Below are 22,505 nucleotides of genomic sequence, written 5' to 3'. Positions count from 1 at the left end.
TATCTCTCAGAGGTCAAAGACCTATATATGTCTTTGACCACTGAGAGATATTAAGTGCAATCTTTTTGTGATTTTTTTTTTATATAAATAAATTATGTAATACATGTTTGTAAGCTTGGCTTCTGTTGTGATTGGTGTAGATTTTGTTTTCACACTACATAAGCCAGCCTCTTTATATATTCTGTATACTCGATAAAGAAGTGCTGTAGATGGAAATGTTGTATGTATCTCTATGACGGAATAAAGTTTCTTTGAATTTCTACACCCGGATTTGACGTTGTTCTCATTTACCCTAACAGACTACTGAATTGTGAAAAGTCTTCAGTGCTACTTTTGTCACAATTCCCCTGTATTCGCAGTGTGATTAATTCTTCATGTGAATGTATTATGCGATCTGCATACTTGCAGTTATGTCCTGACTAGATTGTCATCTGCCTCTCATAATAGAACATTGAGAGAAGAGGCTAAAGGGCCTGTCACACTAAGAGATATCCCTAGCAATATCGCTATAACTTGTGACGTTATAGCGATATTGCTAGCGATATCGCTGTGTGTGATACTTACCTACGACCGGCTCCCCCGCTGGTTATCGCTGAATGCGCGAGAACGTTCAGGACTGTTTCTCGTCATCAGCTTCCTGCGGCGCTTCCTGCTGTGACGACGAGCGACGTGTGGAGCCGGGCGGGAGGATGCAGGATCGCCTCGTCTGACAGGTAAGTAGTGACCACCGTCCCCAGCGATGTCGCTGGTGAGATCTGCCTGTGTGGCAGCTCACTAGCAACCACTTAGCGATGTACCAGCGATCCTGACAGCGTCATATCGCTGGTCGGGATCGCTGGTACATCGCTAAGTGTGACAGTACCCTAAGGCTCTAGTTAGCGTGTGATTGCAACTATGCAAATTACATAGTGCTTCACGTAACCACCTATTCACACTGCAACTATATGGGAATCATGACAAAGTTTGCACTGCACACTATCAATGGATGATCTGCATCATACGAAACTATTTTTATTAAAAAAAAACAAAAAACCATATAACAAGCATCCCAGTAAGTGATACATTGTTAGATTCAGGGTTTCGACCCTTATAGCATGTTCCTGTCATACTTTTAATAAGCTTTTAGTCTGACGAACCTGAACTGTAACATGGATGTACAGTAAGAAGTCTGTGTTCGAAGTTTGGTACTAGACATTAGGTGTCTGCTACGAACCTTGAAATTTACAGTTCGGGCCCACTCATGCATACTCCCAATCCTTTAACAATATTAGATCAAACTCTTTGATCCCTTGCAACACTAAGTATATATAATATCAAGTTGCCTGGTTCTCATTCACAGAGTGGTCTACACTCAGCACTGTGTTGTGGTTTCTGTGTAAATCTCCCAAAAATGGGATTCTAGAATCCCGGATGGAGTAATTCACTATACTGATGCAGTATAGTGACACTTTATACTTCATTTGCTGCAGAAACAGACTATAGAATAAGAATGACTAAACAATGGAACATGGCCAGAATAGTGGCTTGATGGAGTCCAAAATGAGCCAGTCTGGCTCATTATGGTGAATGGCTCAGATGGCGGTTTTGTCTGAAATACATATTTGAGGCGTTTTAATGGAAACTCAACACTACTCAGCATAAAGCACTGTATGAATGTGAACTAGGCCTTACAATGGCGAATAGCAGTAACATACAATGTCCACATAATGGATCAATTCACAGGCCAAATAATAATTCTATGCAGTAAATAAACTCTTTTAAACATAATAAAATCTTAATTTACTGTATATATTGCCTCTTTTGAACATACAATAATTTTTGCCATACCCCCCACCATCTACGAAGGATGATCCCACAATAGGTATTACATTACTCACCAGACAGATGGATTGATTGTTTTCTGCTGCAACTGACAAAGATCCGGAGATAATATACTGCATGGAGGAATGCAAAGAAAAATATTTCACCTATGCATATATATTTAATACACTTATATGTACATGATATAGTGAAGCTGTACTTCTATTGAGTTGATTTATTATGTTCTCAACAGCTTTCAATAGTTAAAGGAACACATTAGGGACAGTGAAACTCATTGTTATAGAAAGATATACGACGTCTGTTTCTCCGTCAACATAGCCATATTAAACTAAACGTTTGCTAAAAAACTTTTTACATTTTTTGTGCCCTTTTAATTGCAAGTTTATTGATGGATGTCCAGTCCTGAGACCATCATCAATTGCTCAAAAAAAACATGAGAAATGCTAAGCTAAGGAGAAGGGAACGTACAACTCATGTCTGGGTGTGCACACTGAGTGGAGTACAAATGCTCCTCAAGGAAAAGAAAAGTGCCAGAATTGCGCTTTTTGTTCACCATAACACTGCGAAAAAATGCAAAAAGAAGTGATCAAAACATTATACAGTATACCCTAAAATGGTATTAATAAAAGCATCAGCTTGTCAAAAAACAAACTCTCACCCAGCTACATCAACTGTAAAATGAAAACATTGCCTGTCTCAGACAATGGTAGCACAAGTACCGTAACACAAAATTTAATGAATTTCTGAATTTTGTTCAACACTTAAGTGTTGTGCAATGCATAAAATCCCCTATATACATATCTATTTTAAGCCCTAATCACTTTTGTAATATGCTTTATTTGAAAATTACATACAGCTAATCCCGATATCTCTTATTTTTCTCCCTAAGATGTTTCGTTTGAAGGGAGTCTCAAATGGGGCATCATCTGAAGAATCACCCTGCGTCACTTTTCTGCAGCTTTTATACCCCCATATTCATGACACCATCATGAGATGGTGCTGCGGTCACTTACTATAGCTTCTCTCACTTTTGTCCCCTGATGATGTCTGGAATCAATAGCCGTGATGTTGATGAAGGTACCAGGACACCACACAGCTTCTGACCCAGCTGCTTCTTTCACTGAAAAGTACGTCTTCAGAGCATGGTGATAGAAGCAAAGTGAGTGACAGAAGCGCCACCCCTTATGAGAATTAATTACGTGGTGTTTACAGAAGCAGTGGGGCGGCACTGTTACTCTTCCTGATGACATCAAATTTCAATGAAAAAGGCAGCACAAACAGAAGCGGTGGGCACAGAAGCTGCAATCATTTCTCTCTCCCTCAATGACCGTGATTGGTCCAAATATCATCATGTGATAGGGGTGAAAGAAGCAGTGGTAAGTGACCACACCGCCGAACCAAGAGGAAATTCTGGGCTGGGACAAGACAAGGGGTAGCAGGGTAGGCACCTGCCTGAGGCGCTACTTCTTGCCTACCCAAGGAAGGCGTAGTTTGAAAAAAGACTGCTGAATGCCTGCGGCTGCCCAACGCCTTCCTCTGACCACAGGCATTCAGAACAGTGACGGCCGGGGCGCAGGCGCACAGGGAAGCACAGTCACTGAAGCCACGTATCTCTCTCTCTGCCTGTGCCCCGGCCGTCGCCCCCTCAATTGTATTCGGGTCTGTGAGACACCAAAACAATTGATGTTGACGCTGTCTGAGAAATGAGTAGAAAAGCTGTAATCACCCTCCTGCTCCATCTTATTGGAGAAGGTGCATGCAAAGGACATTAGATGGTACGATGCAGTGATATCATTGGCCATCAAGTGCCAATTGCTGCACTTCAAAAAAGAAGAGATGGGGGACGGGGAGTCTGGAGTAGGTGAGTATGAGCTTTCTTTTATCTTTTTTATTTTTTCAGTCATATTACTTGGCCATGAAATAAGGGGCTATGCCGGGGGCATAAAACAAGGCGCCGTGCAGGGGAAGCATAAAATGAGAGGCTGTGAAGTGGGGGCATAAAATGAGATGCTGTGCGGGGTTCTATAAAATGAGGGGCTGTGCAGGTGGGGGCCATGGAATGAGGCACTGTGCAGGGTGCATGAAATGAGGTGCTGTACGTGAAGCATGAATTGAGGGGCTGTGTGTGGGGGCCATGAAATGAGGGTCTGTGCGAGGGGTCCATGGAATGAGGGACTGTGCAGAGGGTATGAAACGAGGTGCTGTGCAGGTGGGCCATCAAATGGGCTGTGTGGGGGGACAGCAAAGTATATGAGGAGCTATAATGACCAAACTGTATATGGGGCTGTGGAGGACATTATACTGCGAGCTGTAGTAAATGTAATACTGTTTGTGGGTCAAAATACTGTATGGGGTGCTGTGGGGGCCATCATAGTATACATAAGGGCTGTTTTGGACATTATACTACTTATGGTTTGCTGTGGTGGACATCATCCTAAATATGGTGCTGCGATATCAAACCATATGGGCGGCTGTGGTGGCCAACATACTGTGTAGGGGAGCGATGTGAGGAGTGGTTACAGTTTGAAGAGGGCAGCCTGGTGGGTAATATGAGGGCATGTATGAAGAAGGGGAGAAAAATAGATATGGAGAGGGGACAGTGTGAAATGGGGGCACAATATGGAGATCAGTTAGCATGTCGGGGGGGGACAGTGTAAAGATATAGAAAGTGTAATGGAAAATTAGGGAAGGGACAGCCATGGTATATCACTTGACATTACAAATGACTGTTGTACTTAGCTTGGTTCTTGTATTCAAGTACTTTCGGTTCTGGTCATGTATTCATGTACTTCTGGTGGTTCTGGTGACGTAGTCATATACTTATGGTGGTTCTGGTAACGTATTAATTTACAGATGGTGGTTCCGGTGACATAATTATTTACTGATGATGTTTCTGGTGCCATATTCATGTACCATTAATGCCTCTAGTGCTCTAATTATGAACTAATGGTGATTTTTGTTTTGTATTCATGTACTGATGATGGTTCTAGTGATGAATACACTCCAGGCTCTATATCTCACCATCCACAGCTGCTTTGAATGTGAGACTACCATCATTTTATAGACAATCATTGTGGCTATTTCATACATAAATTTGACTTGTAACTATTTAACCTCTAGCTATCTCATATATAAGTTTGACTTGCAACTATTTTGTATATGTTTGGTTATGCAGAGTCTTGTCATGTCATTGCTGTCATGAACTCAGCCGCGTGTCCAGTCTCTCATGGACAGGGAGACTGGCACTCATCACGCAGGGCTATGCACCTCACCCGCTCTGTCCCCGCTGTGCAGGGAGACCATCGCCTATCACGCAGCTTCACTTTTACTGCTCACCCTGTCTGTGGCTCCAGACGATCGGTGGCTCCTTTCTCTGCTTGGAACCTGCATCCCCTTGGCAGGTCTCCTGGAAATGCTCTTAGGAGGCTCACCCCACTTCTTGCACATACGTAAAGCAACAGGGCACTTGTTCTCTATTAGGGATGTCTGTGCTGTGATGTTCTGTGTTTAACCCCTTAATGACCAGGGGTATTTTTGGTTTTACATTTTCATTTTTCCCTCCCCTTCTTTCCAGAGCCATAACTTTTTTATTTTTCCGTTTATATGGCCATGTGAGGGCTTATTTTTTGCGGGACGAGTTGTACTTTTAAATCACATTATTGGTTTTACCATATCGTGTACTCGAAAACGGGAAAAAAATTCCAAGTGCGGTGAAATTGCAAAAAAAGTGCAATCCCACACTTGTTTTTTGCTTGGCTTTTTTGTTAGGTTCACTAGATGCTAAATCTGACCTGCCATTATGATTCTCCAGGTCATTACGAGTTCATAGACACCAAACATGTCTATGTCCTCTTTTATCTAAGTGGTGAAAAAAAATTCCAAAATTTGCTAAAAAAAAAAAAAAAAATTTGTGCAATTTTCCGAGACCCGTAGCGTCTCCATTTTTCATGATCTGGGGTCGGGTGAGGGCTTATTTTTTCCGTGCCGGACTGACGTTTTTAATGATACCACGTTTGTGCAGATACGTTCTTTTGATCACCCGTTATTGCATTTTAATGCAATGTCTTGGTGACCAAAAAAACGTAATTCTGGCGTTTTTAATTTTTTTCTCGCTACGCCGTTTAGCGATCGGGTTAATGCTTTTTTTTATTGATAGATCGGGCGATTCTGAACGCGGCGACACCTAATATGTGTATGTGGGATTTTTTTTTTTACTGTTTTATTTTGATTGGGGCGAAAGGGGGGTGATTTGAACTTTTAGGGTTTTTTAATTTTTTTTTATTTTTAAACATTTTTTTTTTTTACTTTTGGCATGCTTCAATAGCCTCCATAGGAGGCTAGAAGCTTGCGCAACCCGATCGGCTCTGCTACATATGGGCGATGAGCAGATCGCCCATATGTAGCAGATTTACTGCTGTGCTTTCAGCGCCGACCACCGGGTGGCGCTGAAAGCCATATGCCTGGAACAACCATAGAGGTCTCATAGAGACCTCTGGTTGTCCAGGCAACATGACGCCGACCCCCGATCACGTGACGGGGGTCGGCGATGACGTCATTTCCGGCCCGGCGGCCGGAAATGCTATTTAAATGCCCGCTGTCAGCGTTGACAGCGGCATTTAACTAGTTAATAGGCGCGGGCGGACGGCGATTCCGCTCGCACCTATTGCGGGCACATGTCAGCTGTTCATAACAGCTGACATGTCCCGGCTTTGATGCGGGCTCAGCGCCGGAGCCCTCATCAAAGCAGGGGAAATGTCTGATGACGGACTGTGTCCATCATTGGACATTAAGGGGTTAAAGGGAATCAGTCACCCTTTTTTTGGCCTTTCAGCTGCTGGCATAGACATCGGGGGTTTATCTACAGCATTCTGTAATGCTGTAGATAAGCCTCTGATGTAACCTGAAAGAAAAACACGTTATATTATACTCACGGAGGTGGGCGGTCCGGTCCGATTGGTGTCGCCGTCCCGTCCGGCGCCTCCCTTCTTCATGCGATGACGTCCTCTTCTCCGGTCCTGTAATGGCTCCGACGCAAGTGCACTGCTCCGCCCTGTTGAGGGCAGAGCAGAGTCCAGCAGTGTGCAGGCGTTGGGAGAGGTCTGGCGCCTGCGCACTGCAGAATTCTGCTCTGCCCTCAACAGGGCAGAGCAATGCGCCTGCGCCGGAGCCATTTCAGGACGGGAGAAGAGGACGTCAGCGCATGAAGAAGGGAGGCGTCGGACCGGACCGCAACACCCACCGGACCGGACAGCCCACCTCGGTGAGTATAATCTAACTCTTTTTTTATTATCTTTCAGGTTACATTGGGGGCTTATCTACAGCATTACAGAAAGTAATACGATGTCTATGCCAGCAGCTAATAGGGCAAAAAAAGGGTGACAGATTCCCTTTAAAAGGCATCCTCCCCTGAAGGGAGATGCCTGGACAATGTGTTCATTCTGTAGGATCGTTGCCTCCTGCTCAGTCCACACTCTGCTGTGCTCTGTGACTTGAAGACTGTTGCTTTGCATTTTACTAATACCTCTCTCTCCACAGAATCCTCTGCTGGCAGTTCCCTATTATGGATCCCTCTGGACACTCCAGATCCCACTCTGGGCTGACCAAGCCACTCCTCATGGAACCATCCAGATTCCACTACTGGCTGGATCAGCCTTTCCGGGATTACACAGAGCTTCCGGGATTCTCTCCATTGACAGAGCCAGTATTTCACTGTCTCTTCTATCCGATCTGTACAGATTGTCCCTCTGGTCCAGGATTCGAGGCATTTAGACCTCCTGGTGTTGTGATGGGGGAATCCCTGTATAGGGGTATACCTTGTCCGGTGCTCCACTATGTGGTATAATGTCATGATCCAGAGAGTTCTCCCCTCAGGCACCTTTTCCCTTTTGTTAAACTTTCTTTAATAAATATCTTTGGTTTTACGAAGCTCATTCTATCTCTTGAGTATCAGGTATACAGTTACCACTGCCCCATCAGTGGTCTGGTGAGTGCACTATACATCATCATGCCCTGTAGGCATGACAACTGCATTGTTACTGTTTTTCTCCTGCTGGTGGAAAAATCTTTTTCTTCCTGTGTGCTACAAAATACAACCTGTTCTCACATTCCCTAATAGCTCAGTGTGTTATTAAGTTGATTCCCAAGGGAAAGGTCACTGGTTCAAATCAAGGAGCAGCCATGAAGAAAATTTCCAAAGAAAAGAGAAACAGCATCATCCAGCTCATTGATAACGGTCTCTTGGCCAAGAAAATTGCCAAACTGCATCATGTGAGTGCCATGACAGTTGGAAGAATACTGTCATGCTACTGCAGTGCAATATAGTGCAACCTCCATCAGGGGGTGCTGGTGAGGGAGAGAGGTTGCACACACAGCGTAGCAACACTGAGCAGCAGCACAAGCGCCACCAGGTGGCAAAAGAGTGGTCAGACGAGCCGAGTCAGAAACAGTCAGGAGCAGAAGTACCAACGGTCACAGCCAGGGGATCAGCAATGGTCGGAAGCGGATAAGACAAAGACAAAAGACAGGAGCAGATCCGAATGCAAGCCAAATCAAAACCAGGTTTAACTTTTCTCAGCCTCAGTCTGGTCCCAGGTTTGCCATTTAGCTCCTCTGCATCTTGCAGGCGGTGTCAGCTATAGTTCTGCCTTCGGCGTGTGTATCTGACTCTGGTATGCCCTGATTTGTCCTGCTATGATCCCTGACTTGCCCCATGTCTGTTTATTCCCTCTGTCTGTCCTGACTCAGTTTTTCCCTGTAAGTTTGTTGAAAAACTGCATCCGCTACCCCCGTTGTGCTAAACTTTCACAACGTGCGACGCTACATCGTCCCAACGCAGGGCGACATGCGTCGCACGACGCTAGTGTGAAAGTAGCCTTACCCAGATAACAGTTTTGCCATTGGAAGGAGGGAGATCAGTGATAAAATCCATGGTCAAATGAGGCCAAGGTCTATCCGGAATTGGCAATGGCACCAATTCCCAGGCCGGCCGGTTATGGAAGCTCTTTGCACGGCCTAGCAATGGCTTTCCGGTTGGCCGAGATCCCCGGGTGCCCACTGAGAGCAGAATCGTGGAACTCCCGGAGAACCCTCAACCGGTACTGAACCGGGACAAAGAGCTTATTATCAGGCAAAGATGGAGGAGCAAGAGACTGAGCCTCCTGAATTTCACGCTCCAATTCAGAGGATACCCCAGCAACAACCACCCCATGCTGAAGAATGGAGGAAGGAGGTTTGGGGGTGATATTGAATCAAAAGTTTAAATCAACCCCCTTATTTGACAATTGTATATAACAAAATGTAAGAAGTAAAAAATGTAACATTTTTGACATTGCTGTGTGTTAATTTGCCTTAACTAATAAAATATAAAAATATTCCATATAGTGAACACTGAAGCACAAAAAACAAACCCTCATATCAACAGAAAAATAGAAAAGGGAAGTCAAAAATACTGCAGAAACTATTTTTTTTACAAAGTTCTGAATTTTATTATCAACTAAAAGCCCCCAGAAAAGGCAGAATTACATTTTTTTCACTATTTCACACCACTTAGAATTTATTTTCCTGATTTTCAGTATCCTATATGATGAAATGAATTTAAAACATTTAAAACAATGGCTCATTCTATGAAAAACATGCTCACATACTGCTATATGGATGGAAAAATAAAAAAGTTATGGCTCTTCTAAGAAAGGAAAGACAAGAATGAAAGCATCATAGCAAAAAATCACCCTGTCCTTAGAGGGTCAAGATGGGGATGCAATGGGGTAATAGAGGGGGGCTCCATCTCTGACTGCTTAGTTGCTCTTGAGACAGCTAAGAAGTTGAATATAAATAAATATATACAGTATATATTTATATATATATATATATAGTAGGGATTTGCTCTGGTTGGCAATGGCAGGGCCGCAGTAACAAGGCAACACACAGGCTTAAAGTCCAACTTCAGTGGTTTAATGTCACTTTGAAAAACAGCAGGTTAACAGAAAGTAATGGAAAACATAAACATGCTCCAGCTTGGAGAACCACTGGTCCCAGACTCACCCTTGCATGGGACGGGCTTAACTAAGAGTTTGCCAGGTCAGCGGCATCTGCCAGGTGCCATTCCCTGGGTTGTTTGGAGTCTTGCTGCTATAGCTCTGCAGCACGCGTAATCCTGCTTACAAATTCAGGCTAACTCCAGTCAAGTTCCTGTATCTTCCACACACACTCACACTGTGCCAAATACCAACCTCCATTATATAGCCCATAGCCCCACCCACAGGTGAGGTCGACATCACATGGGCTGATCACGTGACCGTGACATCATCGCAGGTCCTTGTCTTTAGGGAAAATCCCGTCCAAACTTTAACCTGCTGGGAGATATGTATCTCCCATCCAGCAAAACACCCTTTGCTGTGCCACATACTTCCCTCCTTTGTTCAACCCTAGGGGGGTGGACACATGACATACAGTGAACTCTGGACAGGGCATCTGTGTTCCCCTGCAGTTTGCCTGCCCGATGTTCTAATGAAAAACTGAAATTTTGCAGGGACATAAACCACCTGGTGACTCGTGCATTCCTCTCTTTAGCTTGACTCATCCATGTAAGAGGGGAATGATCTGTCACCAAACGAAACCATCACCCCAGCAAATAATAGCGCAATGACTCAAGTGCCAACTTAATGGCCAGGCACTTTCTTTCCACAATACTGTACCTGGTTTCCGCTGGGGTAAGCTTCCGGCTTAGGAAACTAACGGGATGCTCTTCCCCGTTAACCTCCTGAGACAGCACGGCCCTATCTCAGAGGCATCAGTCTGCACAATGAACTCTCTTTTGAAATCAGGTGTAATCAGAACTGGTGTACCACACAGTACCAGTTTTAGCTTTACAAAGGCCTCCTTTATCTGATCATTCCAGCAGACCATCATAGACGTCCTCCCTTTCAAGCAGTCTGTTAAAGGCGCGGACAAGGTTGCAAAGTTGGGAATAAACCATCTGTAATAACCCACTAAACCTAAAAAGGCTTTCACCTGTTTTGTTGTGAGGGGACGGGGCGAGTTCTGGATTGCCTCCACTTTGTCTACATGGGGTTTGAGGACTCCTCTCCCAATGACGCAACCCAAGTACCGAGCATCTGCCAACCCTACAGAACACTTCTTTGGTTTGGCAGTCAGCCCTGCTTGTCGCAAGGAATCTATCACCTCCTGTACTTTTGGTAAGTGACTTTCCCAGTCTGTACTGTACACAACAATATCGTCTAGATAGGCTGAGGCATAACGGCGATGGGGACTAAAAACAATATCCATTAACCGCTGAAATGTCGCTGGCGCGCCATGTAACCCAAAGGGTAATACTTTATATTGGAACAGCCCCTCGGGTGTTACAAACGCTGTTTTTTCCCTCGCCGCCTCTGTTAGGGGTACCTGCCAATATTCTTTTGTGAGATCAAGGGTTGAAAAATACTATGCCTGCTGTGGTGTAATGACCACTGTGTCCACTAGGGGGCGCTGTGTGGATGTCCCAAGAGAACGGATGAGTGGCAGAATCCTGAAGGATAGTTATGTATCTCAAAGTGGGTGGCTTTGAGATGGAGACTTGTGTATGTGTGATCAGCAATATCATTGCTGAGGGGTTGTTTCTAAGTGTAAGAGAGAAGTCTTCAGGTAACTAGAGAGATGGGCGGGTTCTGGTTACCTACAAATTCACCCAGGGGTGTGTCTGAAAACGCCTATAGTAAAAGGCTTTGTAAGTGTGTGAAGGACCTGTGATGAGGTCATAGCCATGTGACCCAGTTGGCGTGGCTACGAACCATATAAGGTGGTCAGAGTAGGTCACAAGGTGTGAATGCTGGGACCTGATTGGTCCAGTTTGGAAGGTCACGTGAGAAGATGGATCTCCTGGCTAACAGCCTGTGGAGCGGCTGTGTGAGCATTGGCGATGTGTGCCTGAGAGCTCCCTGGAGGGAACTAATGTATGCGATGGTGAAGCCGCATAAGGAACCCTGACGGGTGAGGTAATGATGAGGCTGAATAGCCTATATAATGGATGCTATGCTGATATGAACTTTGTGGTGCTTCCTTTGGTTTATGCTGAATAATAAACCTCATGGACTGATATGGTTTTATGGAAAACCCGTACCGGATGTGATTTATTTGCTGCCAAGCGAGTGGTCCCCAACCTTGAATGACAGTGCTACCTCACACTGCCCAATCCGCTCTATCAATTCATCGACCCGGGGCATGGGGTAGGCGTCAAAACTTCATTACGTTTTCTAAAGTCATTACAGAACCTTAGCATCAGGCTTGAGTATTAGGACTATTGGGCTGGCCCACTCACTTTGGGACTCTTCAATGACCCCTACCTGCAGCATAGTTTTTACCTCCTCCACAATGGCTTGTCACCGGGCCTCAGGCACCAGATATGGCTTTAGTCGGACTTTGGCCTATGGCTCCGTGACAATGTCATGTTGGATCAAGGAGGTGCATCCAGGGAGCTCCGAAAAAACATCTGTATTTCGGCTAACAAACTCCCGGACCTCCTGAACCTGTCTAGGAGACAAAGTATCTGCTATTTTGACTACGGAGAGGGCTTCTCCTGTCTCCCCCAGAGGTAATGGAGCCTTCTTCGTCTGAAATGCAGGCAGCGGACTATTCCCACCAAGGTGGTCTCTATCTTTCCATAGTTTAAGCAAAATAACATGGTAAACCTGTTCTGGCTTCCTCCGACCTGGTTGGTGTACCTTGTAGTCTACAGGCCCTGCTTCTCCATAATATCATAGGGCCCCTGCCACCTTGCAAGAAATTTGCTATCCACTGCAGGCACAAGTACCAATACCCGATCCCCAGGACTAAAGGTTCTTACTCGAGCCTCCTGGTTATAGACCCGACTCTGCGACCATTGTGCTGCCTCCATATGTTCCCGGACTAACGGTAGGACTGTCTCCATTCTTTCTTGCATTTTTGCAACATGTTCTATCACACTTTTATGGGGGGGGGTGGGTTGATTCTCCCATGCTTCTTTGGTTATATCGAGTAAGCCTCGTGGATGTCTGCCATACAATAGTTCAAAAGGCGAGAACCCCGTAGATGCCTGGGGCACCTCCCGCACTGCAAACAAATATGGCAGTAAGAGATCCCAATTCTTCCCATCTTTGGAAACGGCTTTTTTCAACATGCTCTTCAGCGACTTATTGAATCTTTCTACAAGACCATCTGTTTGGGGATGATAGACCGACGTGCGCAATTGTATAACATTTAACAAGCGGCAGAGTTCCTTCATGATTTTTGACATAATGGGGGTTCCCTGGTCTATCTCTTGAGGAATTCCCACCCACGAAAACATACCCATGAGTTCTTTTGCTATGAGCTTAGCTGACGTGTGGCGCAGTGGAATGGCCTCAGGATACCGGGTAGCATATTCTAAAACTACAAAAACTACTAGGATTTGTTGGTGTCCCCTTGCTGACTTATTGACAGGCCCTACCAGATCCATTGCCACTCTTTCGAAAGGTACCTCTATAATTGGTAAAGGCACCAAAGGACTCCGGAAGTGAGTCTGGGGACTGGTTACCTGGCATACTGGACAGGAATTACAGTACCGTTTAACTTCTTCATGGACACCTAGCCAATATAACCGCTGCAGAATTCGGTCTAGGGTTTTCTTTTGGCCCAAATGCCCACCGAGTACATGCGCATGTGCTAAGTCCATTACCAGCCTACGATATGCCTGAGGTACCAGTAATTGTTCTACCATTTCCCCACATATTTTCTCGAATCGATACAAGTCTCGGTTCAGCTCAAAGCGTGGCAACACTGTAGCCGCCTCAGGGTTTTGGGGTACCCCATTGACAAACTGTACATTCTCCCTGGCTCTAGCCAAAGTATGGTCTCCGAGTTGTGCTGTACCAAAATTGTCACCTGAAACATTTAAGTCTGACAATTCAGGTCCTGGCGGCAAATCTTCCACCTCTCCAGCCAACACTTCTATGGGAGGATTCTTCCCCTCCTCCACCGAAGGGAAGGTTAGCCCTACCGCCAGCACTTCATCCTCTGGGCTACCAGGTTCATGCCCTACTTCTGGAGAATGTAACCTGGTTGCCATTGGTGCCGGCAGCTGTTCAGGGAGTGGGACAACAGTTGGCCACAGCACAGAAAGCAAAGGAAAGTCTCTTCCAATTATCACTTCATAATGAAAATTGATCACAACCCCCACCTCGTGGCACTGCCTCCCCGCTGGCGTGTTTATCACCACTAGTGCGGTAGGATAGTATTACAGGTCCCCATGTATACAGAACACCCCAATTTTCCGACCAGTATACTCGCTGGTTTGTACCAGGGTGGCTCGTACCAGGATTACGAGACTCCCTGAGTCCAGTAAGGCCACAACCGGGGTGCCCTCCACTTCAGCTTTACACAAATGTTCAATATTGGGACCCTTCGGTGTGCCCATTGCACACATCGGTTCTGCATAGTGGGACTGGAGGTACCCAAAGTTTGTGTCCATGGGCTCAGTCAGGTGGGGGCAATCAGCTCTCATATGACCTGGTTCCTAGCACCACCAGCAGATTATGGGGCTCCTTTCTTCGCCTGATAAGTCCTGAGCAGCCTTCCTGGGCTCTGCTCGCCTAGCCAGGGGTGGGGACTTAGAGAACCTTCCTGTTACCTTCTGGGAAGTCCCTCCCTGTAGTTCTCTGGTAGCCCCATATCTCTCTATGAGGTCTATCATCTGAAGGGCATTAGTAGGTGAGGCCTGTCTGACCCAAGTTTGGAGAGAGTGGAGCAAAGCCCTCCAAAATTTATCAGTCACTATGCGGTCCAGCATAGCCATGGGAGACAATACCTCAGGTTGCAACCACTTTTGTAACAGCTGCACCAGGTCATAATACTGGGACCGAGCCAGCTTGGAGGGGTTAAACTCCCACTGGTGTACCCGTTGGGACCGGACTAACACATTTACCCCAAGACGTGACAGTATCTCACCCTTGCTGATCGTGTAATCCGCCTGTCACGATACTAGTGGATACAACTGGACACCAGTGGCTAGGTCAAAGAGACTGCAGACACAATGGGTAGCGCAAGCAATATTGTATTTGTGATCTGAATGCAATATAGCATATAAGTCCAGATAAATGTTCAGTCAATCTGATAAATGGTAATAGCAGAGCTGATACTCTGCGACACAGCATGCAAAGTCACTGAGCAATGAGGGCACAAGACACAGACTCTTGCAGGGCGGAGGAACACACTAGCTGGCTGGAGTTCTTACTTCACCGCAGGTGTAGTCAGGCAGAGGTTCCTGAAGTCCAGTGTCCAGTGTTCAGCAGGCAGGGATCCAGACGTGCAGGTTGGCAGAGGACTCCGCCGTTAAGAGAGGACCAACAGGGATAGTAAGTCCAGGCTTGGGACTGCAGAGGCACAAAGTCCAATACATAATACACAAGCAATGAATCAGAGCAGGTGCTGGCTTTATATACAGCTTTGGCAGGAAGCAAGATGGCCGACGTGGAAACATCAAGATCCATGTTAACTAAGGGCAAGTCTAAGGGCAAGAGAAACAGATTCCAGGACTAGATACTGACACCGCCCTTTGCTCAGTGGGTAAGTCCATATAGGCTTTCTGCGGTCCTGGGGCCACAAATGGAGAGATGATTTCTGCCAACTGGTCCCGGGGTAATTTCTCCCTCTCAGCCACTTCTTCAAACACCTCCAGGTAGGTCTCAACATCGTCAGACTTCTCCATTTTGGAAACCGCTGTATGAACCGCTTTCCGGACATCATGGATTCCCCGGGTAGTTCCTGTTGTCTGTGCCATCGTGATGTGCTGTATCAATAGCCGGTTTGTTTCCTGCTGCTGCTGTGTAGCCTGCTGCTGCTGTAGCATGGCCTCCATAAGCATTTTTACTGTTGTCTCCATTTCTGGAAAGTTCCCCACCTGGGTCTGCGGCACTCTTTTCACCCAGGACATATGCTGGAGTGCAGAGCAAAATTTCAGCAAAAACAGCCCGGCCACACTGCGTATGCCCGCATTCTCCACCAATTGTAGAGATTTGCTCTGGTAGGCAATGGCAGGGCCGCAGGCACGAGGCAACACGCTGGCTTAAAGTCCAACTTCAGTGGTTTAATGTCACTTTGAAAAACAGCAGGTTAACAGAAAGTAACGGAAAACATAAACATGCTCCAGCTTGGAGAACCACTGGTCCCAGACTCACCCTTGCATGAGACGGGCTTAACTAAGCATTTGCCATGTCAGCGGCATCTGCCAGGTGCCATTTCTAGGGTTGTTTGGAGTCTTGCTGCTATAGCTCTGCAGCACAGGTAATCCTGCTAACAAATTCAGGCTAACTCCAGCCAAGTTCCTGCATCTTCCACGCACACTCACACTGTGCCAAATACCAACCTCCATTATATAGTCCAAAGCCCCACCCGCAGTTGAGGTCGACATCACATGGGCTGATCACATGACCATGACATCATTGCAGATCCTTGTCTTCAGGGAAAATCCCATCCAAACTTTAACCTGCTTGGAGAAATGTATCTCCCATCCAGCAAAACACCCTTTGCTGTACCACAATATATATAAAAAATTATCAGAATTTAAGAGACCACTGCAAAATCTTCATTTTGTCTAATTTTTCTCTTTATAGGTATATTTTTGAGTAAAATGTAAATTGCTCTTGTTACAGAACCCCCCCAGCACCCCGAATAGGAGATGCATGTATGATAGGTGCAATGTGAGATGCATACCCCTAATGCAGCAACTGACCGGCTGCAAATCCTGGGCAGAGGTAAGCAAGATATCCCACTTCTAAGCTCCCCCCACCTTTGTAAATCCCACGGTAAATGATCGGGGGTCGCCGGCCACCTGCGGCTATTGTATTGTACGTCTGGCGTCTTAATTGGAGCCTGTTATCTACTTGCCCGCCACATATTGATTGTCCTATCCTCTGTATGTATATATATTCTGAGACCGGTGAGTAAATTGTTGACACACTGGAAATACATGGAGAAGCAGTGATCTTTTATATGTTCCCATGTTACAAAGCCTTTCGAGCCAGCGTCCTTCATCCAGAAGTGAGGAAAAGCAGAGCGGACCTCCTGAAACACGGGGTGGTAATGTAAGAGGTATTACAGCACAGAAGACCCCGTTACAGCTCTTTTATTCTATAAACTACTGACAACATGTCTTTGAATTTCCAAGCACTAAATTTTGTATATATTTTCAGAAAATGAGAAAGGGTCAAAAGAAGAAAAAAAATTCAGTGCTTGCAGACCTCAAATAAGCAGTTCTTCTTTGTTTGATGGCTTGTGACTATCCATCTTCCTCTTGATTACATTCCAGAGGTTTTCGATGGGGTTCAGGTCTGGAGATTGAGCTGGCCATGACAGGGATTTGATGTGGTGGTCCTTCATCCACACATTGATTGACCTAGCTGTGTAGCATGGCGCATTGTCCTGCTGGAAAAAAACAGTCCTCAGAGTTGGGGAACATTGCCTGAGCAGAAGTAATCAACTGTTTTTCCAGGATAAACTTATATGCGGCTTGTTTCATACGTCTCAAAGATTAACCTGCCCACTTCCAGTCTTGATGAAGCATCCCCAGATTATCACCGATCCTCCACCAAATTTCACAGTGAGTGCAAGATACTGTGGCTTGTACGCCTCTCCAGGTCTCTGTCTAACCAGTAGATGACCAGATATTGGGCAGAGCTAAAAATTAGACCTTACCCCAGTCCTCTATGGTCCAATCCCTATGGTCTTTGACAAACTTCAGCCTGGCTCTCCTTTGCTTCTCAGTGATGAAAGGCTTTTTTCTATCTTTACATGACTTGAGCTCTGCCTCTAGGAGCCTGCTATGAACTGTTCTTGCCGTGCACTTCACCCCAGCTGCCATTTGCCATTCCTTTTGTAGGTCACTTGATGTCATCCTGCGGTTGCTGAGTGACATTCGAATAAGATAACGGTCATCCTGGTCACTGGAGAGTCGTTTTCGCCCTCTGATGGTCTGTAGCTTTGTTGTCCCCAATGTCTACTGCTTGACCTTGTTGTAATGGACTGGTGTCTTAGAAATTTTAAGGATGGAGGCAAAATGACACTCACTGTATCCCTCTGCTAGTAAAGCCAGAATTGAGTCCTTCTTTTCCTCACTCAAAACTTTTCTTTTCAACTCCTTTGGCATGATTAAAAGTTATTTTTTTCATTTTTATTACTTTTGGGATATTACTAGCACTTGTTTTGCCATCCAGTTTGTCCTATTGCAAGAGGATTGTGTGACATCGGCGGCTGTGCCCGCCGTTGCCTCATCTGCGGCGGCACCCGCCGCTGCCTCTCCTTACCGGCACTCCTTCCTCAGTGCGCACTCTCACCCAGCCTCCAGCTCTGCTGCTTCCCTGCGCACCGTCCTTAGGCCGCGAGCGCGCGCCAGTCCTCTCTCTTCTGCTGGTGGTGGGCGTCGCTAGGGGCAGTGCTTGCAAACCCACTTCCTGACCATAAGGTATTTCAAGCGTCCTCTCTGTGATGATTGTGTGGTATTCACGCGTTGTTCTGGCCGCTATAGCTACACTATAGTTCCTCTTTTTTGAGATCCTCTCTGTTTCTCCCTGTCGATCTCTGCCTCGTCCTGCCCTTTTACCCTACTCCTTGCTCTCCTTGCCTATCATCTGGTATTCATACCACCGGTTCCATCTCCTGCCTCCCTGGGTCTCCTGTCTTCTGCCAATCCGTTCCTGTATCTCCTCCTGGAGCATCCACGTCTGCACTCCTTCTTCTTCTGTGGCTACTCCTGCTGCCCCTTCTAGTAGTTGCTGCCTGGTCCCCTCCTCATCCGATACCCCCGTTCAGGTACTCTAAACTCTGTCCAGTATCCCTGTTCCTCCTCTGGCCTTCCTAGTCCTTTGAGCCGTCCCTCTTGTTACCGGCTTCCGCGGTTTTGTCCTCTATGGCTCTGCCCCTAACGATCCCTGTATAGGGGTCGGTCATCACCTGGCGCACTCGACCCAGGGGCTCCAGATCCGCGACCCAGAGGGTCCACTCTCGGACATTGTCCATTCCTGAACGTCACAGTATCATCAGGCCATGGATCCCACCGGTGCCGCTACACAGAAGGAACTGCTTTTCTTACGTGAAAATCAGACCCGGATAATGTCCTTCATGAAATCTATGGACACCAGGTTGTCCGCCCTGCAAACCTCTGATCCTGGGCATGCTCCCCGCCTAGCCAGTCTCCAGCAGGAGCTCGCGCAGCAGCGCGATGCCCAGTCTCACATCTTGGGTTATATGGCGTCCGTAGACGATCGACTGCTTGCCTTGCAGTCCTCTGCGGCCGCCTCAACCTCACCCCGGGAGTTTTGTCCCCGCCTCCTCGTCTGGGAAAGCCTCCCCGGTATAGCGGAGATCCTAAGTTATGTCGGGGTTTCTTGAACCAGTGCAGACTGCACTTTGAGCTTTTGCCCCAACAATACCCCACAGATCGCGCCAAGGTGGCGTTCATAGTGTCCCATCTTGAGGGAGAGGCTCTGGCCTGGGTGAATCCTTTATGGGAGAGGGATGATCCCGTAGTTTCTAGTATTCAGAACTTTCTGGAGATGTTCCGCAAAGTATTCGCCGAATCCGGATGCTTAACATCTACCACAGAGGCCCTCTTTAACCTCCGCCAGGGTTCCCTTACTGTGGGACAGACACATCCGCTTTTGGACATTGTCGTCGGAACTTGGATGGAATAATGAGGCACTTGTGGGTGCCTTCTGGAGAGGTCTCTCAGGTAAAATCAAGGACAAGCTTGCCGGACGAGATACCCCAACCACTCTGGAGGATCTCATGGCTACTCGTATCGACCTGCGGTTTTTGGAACGCGCTCGAGAGTCGGTTAGGGAGAGAAAGCCCTTTAGGCTGTATCAAGCTACCATTCCGCGCTCCTCTGCTTCCTCTACTAGCGTCGCTACCGAGCCCATGCAGGTAGATCGTATCAGGCTGTCCGAGCAGCGGCGCAGGGAGAGGATGACGAACGGTCTCTGTCTGTACTGCGGTGGAGCCAATCACTTTGTGCGCACCTGTCCTGAGAAACCGGGAAACGCCTCCACCTAGGTCAGGTAAGGGAGGTCTTCCTAGGTGATCATAATTCCTCTCTGCCCCTTACCCTTTCAGCTTCAATTATTGCAGGTCAGGAGCGTAGATCTGTGGAGGCGTATGTGGACTCGGGTGCGGCTGGTAATTTCATTCGGCAAGAAGAGGTTGATAAACTCCAAATCCCGGTGGTCATCCTAAAAGACCCACGTGCAATCACCTCCATTGATGGTAAACCTCTCCCCGAGCTCGTCACCATGGTTACGGCCGAAGTAGATCTACAAATTGGAGCACTTCATCTCGAGAAAATAGCCTTTTACGTCCTGCCTAAATTGTCCCACGCTGTCCTCCTTGGATTACCCTGGCTTAGGCTGCACGAGCCAGTTGTCGACTGGCGCTCAGGGGAGATTCTGCGTTGGGGCCATTCCTGCCACGAACGTTGTCTGCAGCCCATCGTCCATCCTCGTTCTCTGCCTAAACCAGCCAATCTTCCGGGCCTTCCTGCACCGTACTACACGTACACCAATGTTTTTAGCAAAAAGGAAGCGGATTCTCTGCCTCTGCATCGGGCCTATGACTGCTCTATCGACCTGATTCCCGGAGCCACGCCTCCCAGAGGGAGAACGTATCCCTTATTCCCAGCAGAGACCACGGTTATGACTGAATACATACAGGAGAACTTGGCCAAGGGTTTCATTCGGAAATTCTCATCCCCAGCAGGCGCAGGCTTTTTCTTTGTGCGGAAGAAGGACGGATCACTTCGACCATGTATTGACTACCGAGGCCTGAACAATATCACGGTTAAGAATCGATACCCGCTTCCGCTTATCCCTGAACTCTTCGACCGGCTGAGGGGGGCTTGGATCTTCACGAAGTTGGATCTGCGGGGAGCTTATAATTTGATCTGGATCCGCGCAGGGGACGAGTGGAAGACGGCCTTCAATACCCGTGATGGTCATTATGAGTATTTAGTCATGCCGTTTGGTCTCTGCAATGCTCCGGCTGTGTTTCAGGAATTCGTTAACGAGGTGTTTCGGGATCTACTGTACTCTTTCGTGGTGGTGTACTTAGATGATATTCTCATCTTTTCGCCTGACCTATCCTCTCATCGGAGAAGCGTACGCATGGTCCTGCATCGTCTTCGGGAGAATCACCTCTACACCAAAATTGAAAAGTGCCTCTTTGAGCAAACCTCGTTACCCTTCTTGGGTTATATAATCACGGACTCCGGTCTGAAGGTGGATCCAGAGAAGCTCTCTGCGGTGCTCAAGTGGCACCGTCCTGTCGGTATAAAAGCCATCCAGCGTTTCCTCGGATGCGCGAATTACTACCGACAGTTTGTGCCTCATTTTTCCACAGTGACCAAGCCCATTATGGCCCTGACCCGTAAAGGAACAAAGTCAAACAGTTGGTCTCCCGAAGCTGAAGACGCCTTCCTCGCCTTGAAACGCTCTTTTGCATCAGCACCAATCTTACATCGCCCGGTGGTCAGTAGGCCTTTTGTTCTAGAAGTGGATGCCTCCTCCACCGGAGCAGGGGCGGACCTTTCCCAGCAGGTTCCATCAGGACGGCTGGTTCCCTGCGGGTTCTTTTCCAAATCCTTTTCGCCTGCAGAGTGCAATTACTACATTGGAGACCGGGAGTTGCTGGCCATTAAGATAGCTCTAGAAGAATGGCGGTACTTGCTCGAAGGGGCAGTGCATCCCTTTACTATCTTCACGGATCACAAGAATTTGGCCTATCTGCAGTCCGCTCAGAGACTCAATTCCAGACAGGCCAGATGGGCCTTGTATTTTTCTCGGTTTGATTTCAAGCTTCACTTCCGTCCCGGCAACAAGAACATCAAAGCGGATGCACTCTCCAGGTCTTTGCAGTCGCCTGAAGAGGATGAGGGTCCATCATATATTACCGAGCCTGCCAAAGAGATCACCGTGGCTCCGGTGAATTTTTCTACTCCTCCACCAGGCAAGACATTCGTTCCTCTGAATAAACGCCCGGAGGTGTTGCGCTGAGGGCATTCCTCCAAGGTTGCTGGGCACGTTGGGAACAAGAAGACCCTCTTGCTTCTATTCCATTATTACTGGTGTACAACAAGAGAACACAGAATGACAGATTTGCAAAAATTCTCTGCAGCCAAAAATATGGCAGTGATCAGCAAGTGCTGGATAACAAACACAGGGTATTTAGTCGATACGTTCTTTTGCAAAAAAATGTATACCAAGCTGCCTCACCAACGTCAAGGTAACCCGTATTGAAGCAGTCCCTATCTAATGTATTTAAAACCTGAACATGTGAACAGTGTCTAATATGAACAGGATTCCGACAGGCCGCTCCACAGTATGGGCTTATGGTCTGAGACAGCTCTTTTGTGCACATCACACAGGAGAGGGGTGTTGTCTCCCAAACCATGCTAAGCAAGGAAAAAAGGGATTAAAAACACATGTGACATGCACAAATGTGAACACGTCGGTCAGACAACGCTCACACCACCCATTAACTAAGATACAACAAGAGAACACAGAATGACAGATTTGCAAAAATTCTCTGCAGCCAGAAATATGGCAGTGATCAGCAAGTGCTGGATAACAAACACAGGGTATTTATTCGATACTTTTTTTGCAAAAAAATGTATACCAAGCTGCCTCACC

At 46.9% G+C, this 22,505-nt stretch overlaps 1 protein-coding gene across 1 annotated transcript in view; it reads right to left on the bottom strand.

The window, feature by feature from the left end:
* Positions 1-22,505, bottom strand: part of LOC141073591 (membrane-spanning 4-domains subfamily A member 15-like) — a 231,052-nt gene that overhangs the window by 151,091 nt on the left and 57,456 nt on the right. The window contains exon 3 of the mRNA XM_073560879.1: positions 1,878-1,934. Coding sequence (XP_073416980.1) covers positions 1,878-1,934 — 57 coding nt within the window. The remainder of the gene's footprint in view (positions 1-1,877; positions 1,935-22,505) is intronic.

This window comes from Dendrobates tinctorius, unplaced genomic scaffold (genome assembly GCF_039654945.1).
Source record: "Dendrobates tinctorius isolate UK_male_01 unplaced genomic scaffold, ASM3965494v1 ptg000308l, whole genome shotgun sequence".
Classification (NCBI taxonomy): domain Eukaryota; kingdom Metazoa; phylum Chordata; class Amphibia; order Anura; family Dendrobatidae; genus Dendrobates; species Dendrobates tinctorius.
The sequence above is the reverse complement of the archived record's forward strand: the minus strand, read 5'-3'. Positions and strand labels throughout refer to the sequence as shown.